General features: G+C 43.8%; 3 protein-coding genes across 3 annotated transcripts in view; all 3 read right to left on the bottom strand.

Moving 5' to 3' along the window:
- Positions 1–311: 311 nt before the first annotated feature.
- On the bottom strand, positions 312–1,144 carry Pmar_PMAR000905 (RNA-binding protein 8A, putative; the record flags this gene model as incomplete). Its single annotated transcript, XM_002771050.1, has 7 exons — positions 312–361; positions 388–459; positions 506–571; positions 744–801; positions 845–912; positions 962–1,077; positions 1,122–1,144. 7 exons carry the CDS (start codon positions 1,142–1,144, stop codon positions 312–314), a joined length of 453 nt encoding a protein of 150 aa, XP_002771096.1.
- A 165-nt stretch (positions 1,145–1,309) lies between these two features.
- Pmar_PMAR000906 (conserved hypothetical protein) lies at positions 1,310–2,571 on the bottom strand (the record flags this gene model as incomplete). The annotated part of the gene is made up of 8 exons (XM_002771051.1): positions 1,310–1,354; positions 1,398–1,436; positions 1,505–1,550; positions 1,767–1,892; positions 2,087–2,147; positions 2,198–2,261; positions 2,312–2,443; positions 2,488–2,571. 8 exons carry the CDS (start codon positions 2,569–2,571, stop codon positions 1,310–1,312), a joined length of 597 nt encoding a protein of 198 aa, XP_002771097.1.
- Positions 2,572–2,674: 103 nt separating this feature from the next.
- Pmar_PMAR000907 (microfibril-associated protein, putative) overlaps positions 2,675–3,169 on the bottom strand; it is a gene marked incomplete at both ends in the record, with an annotated part of 1,485 nt that continues 990 nt past the window's right edge. Inside the window, one exon of the mRNA XM_002771052.1 lies at positions 2,675–2,722. Coding sequence (XP_002771098.1) covers positions 2,675–2,722 — 48 coding nt within the window. The remainder of the gene's footprint in view (positions 2,723–3,169) is intronic.

Here is a 3,169-nt window from a genome sequence, read left to right on the forward strand (position 1 = left end):
TCACCGCGGTGGACAACCCGGCATTCTCATCTGTCGCTGAAGCAGCCATGGAAACCGATTCTAATCCTCCTATTGCACAAGCTTACGCATAAGAACCGTCGAATTTCCTCCTACTGTGAGGAGACTTCTCGAACACATTTAGTTTGAAGTAGCGAGCTTTCCCACTCCCAACAGTTCCTCCGAATTCGCGAAATTCACAGAACTATCGCGGGGCCCAAGACGTAACTCAAAACTAAAGTTTGTGTATGTGTGAGATACTAACGGCGTATCATACTGCTACTTTGTAATCCCTTCGCTCTTCTTACAGACGTCTACCCCTCATTGAACCTGTACGATAAAACGTCTCCGGGGAGATTCGAACCTGCGCCCCCCTATACCAACACTTACCAACCGGAGGCGGACGCACGAAGGCCCAGTCAGCTGTAACCGGCGTTTCCAAGATCATTTTTCCGCTCATACCTGCACCAGCCACCTACTATGATAGCAGCAGCAGGGTATTCCTCACCAGAGATGGCGCTTGAAGCCTCCGATTTACTCTCATACTCGATGAGACAATACCCCTTCACGAAACCTGAAAGCAGTGAACCCAGTATTGCTCTCCTCAGCTTGGGAGTTTCCTCACTAATTAGGGTAGAAATGTACAGAAACCAACGCGAATTTCCTCATAAATTTCATATTGTCACCAACACATGTAGTTGACCATGTGCGTATTTTCCCCCTACTAAATGAACCCATCTGATTACCTGTACGCCGATCCAGATTCAAATGCAAGTTACGAACATCTCCAAACTCCATCGCAACCTGAACATTTTTTCAGCGAGAGTTTTTCCGAAAAAAAATTTACCTCCATCACGTCGTCCTCCTGCGTTTCCTCATGGAGTCCAGTAAGGAAGATCACCCACCCCTCGATAGCTGATTATAAACAATAAAAAGAAACTCCCTACACCTGAGCTCATCTCACATCTCGCGGGAGCTCCCGGCTGAGTAGCAGCTGAAGACTCCGAGTCCGTGTCCATCGAAGTCGCCCCCTCAGCACCAGAATCCAAAGAATCGAACACTCCGGACTTTCCCGAGTATCTACACCACATATATAACTCTTCTTATTGTCATCCGAGCAGTACCTGTCTTCGCTCATGCTCGCCATAGTTAATACGGAGATCGGCCGAAAGGAAGAGGACCAAACTACGATGAAATCCAATTGTCACTAAAACACCAATCAGCAATTGTGGAGGAGCTAGAAACAATATCGTAGTACTAGATCATTTACGTTAGTAATAGACAACAACGTTGGTAAGTAGCGAAGGGTTGATCACGTGGAGGCAACCTTGGACGCCTTCGACTTACCCCCTTTTTTCTGAGATCAAACAGTGTCGAAAATAACGGCTGGTCAATCCTACTTGGAACTTCCGTTTCTTCAACGCTTTCTCCTTCTGAACCTGCATAGTAATATTCAAGGAAAAAGCGCACGCCCTGGTGATCGATTATTGAGCATTTTCAAACTTACTCCTTCCTTGCTAGGTTCTACTTCCTCTTGAGCCTTCTGAGTTGCCCTGAGAACCCCAAGACGTAACAGTGTGGGAAAACATGCACATGATCAACTACATGTGTTGGTGACAATATGAAAATTCGAAAAATTTTCTCGATAATTCTCATTGGTTTCTGTACTAATTCTTGTAGGATTAGTTTCGGAAACTCCTGAGCTCAGCTGAGGAAAGCGAACATAAATTCCTACTCCAACACGAAATCCAAGCCATCGCGACTCCTACTTTTGCTTCTCCAATTTCCGTCTTTTCTTCGACATCTTCAGCTGCTTTTTCTTTTCCTCAGGAGGCGGCAGTTTACCCTCTTCTTGAGGGAAGTCGTCCATCACAGAATCCATAAACTCGGTAGTCCTGAAAAAAAGGAGTCTTCCTTAACTACATGTGTATGTGAACTTGAGTTCAAACGCCTACAACAACACGGCTCACAAGGAATCATCAAATTAGAACTGCTGAGTTTACTTGTTCTATACGTGCATATGAAAAACACTAGTGAAAAATATATTTCACCACTTCACGTAAAACGGATGAAGACGCTCCAAAATTACCATTTGTCTTCCCCCCAGGCGTGCGTAACAGCTTCGGTGGGTCGACGGTCCTTCCTAACACCTAACACAAAAAACGCATCTGCCGTCTCAGTCCAGTTTGCAGTGGCGTACGCTGAGGAATATCGTTGCTGAACTTTTGCAATTTGCACACGAAAAATCCGTCCATATTGTGAACCTGTTACCAGAAAAAAAATATCAACTTCAACCGACGAGACTGTCACTCACATGCGGAAAGAATCTCCTCGAATGCTTAAGACTAGGGTGAAATTGCTTTCCTCGAAAAGAAGTGAAGCCCTCCGAGCCGAAGTTGACTACGTCGTCAAATGCAACCACACGAACGTTGCGAGCTTTCAAAATCTAACACGGGGCATGTTCCTATTACGTAGCAATATCAATCTTACAGCGTCGATAACCATCTCGTCCTCTTCGACAGCCATAGAACATGTACCTGCGGGGAGAAATTTGTAGGGTATAGTGCATGCCATTTTGATATGCAAATGTGGAGAATGTGCGTCGTTTTCTATTCCGGGATTAATGATAGTGAACAACTTGTCGCTATCACAGTCTCGAAAGGTTACTTTTATCACATCACATGTTCATAGCAATGTTAACATTGTATATGCGATATAGTTTAATCTCGGAGAAAATAACACACATTTGCATATCAAATTGGCACTTACTATAATATAAGACTATAGTAAAACATCTGATCACCAATTTGTTGGTATTCGATGCATTACAGGGTGAACCTAGCCGCTCTACAAATTTTTCATATTTCGAAAAGATAACTGAGTGAATCGATTGACATCAACGTTTTAGAAACGTTCTGTAGTCTATAATCACACTCTCTCATCGAAGAAACAGCACCTCAAAATTCTAATTTGCTTCGCGCTGTAGTTTATGAATAGCAACCACCTATCCAAAGTCGGCCCGCTCTCACCAGGAACCCGAGAAATAACGTTCCCTAGGGTTTGATAACAAAAGGGAAAATATGTTACTAATGTGATGATGACATTCACATGGGGGAAACTGATTGAAGAATGTGTTCCTAGCCATACGTGGAAAATTCAAAATGATTTCCCC

The sequence above is a fragment of the Perkinsus marinus genome (assembly GCF_000006405.1).
Source record: "Perkinsus marinus ATCC 50983 genomic scaffold scf_1104296964002, whole genome shotgun sequence".
NCBI lineage: Eukaryota > Perkinsozoa > Perkinsida > Perkinsidae > Perkinsus > Perkinsus marinus.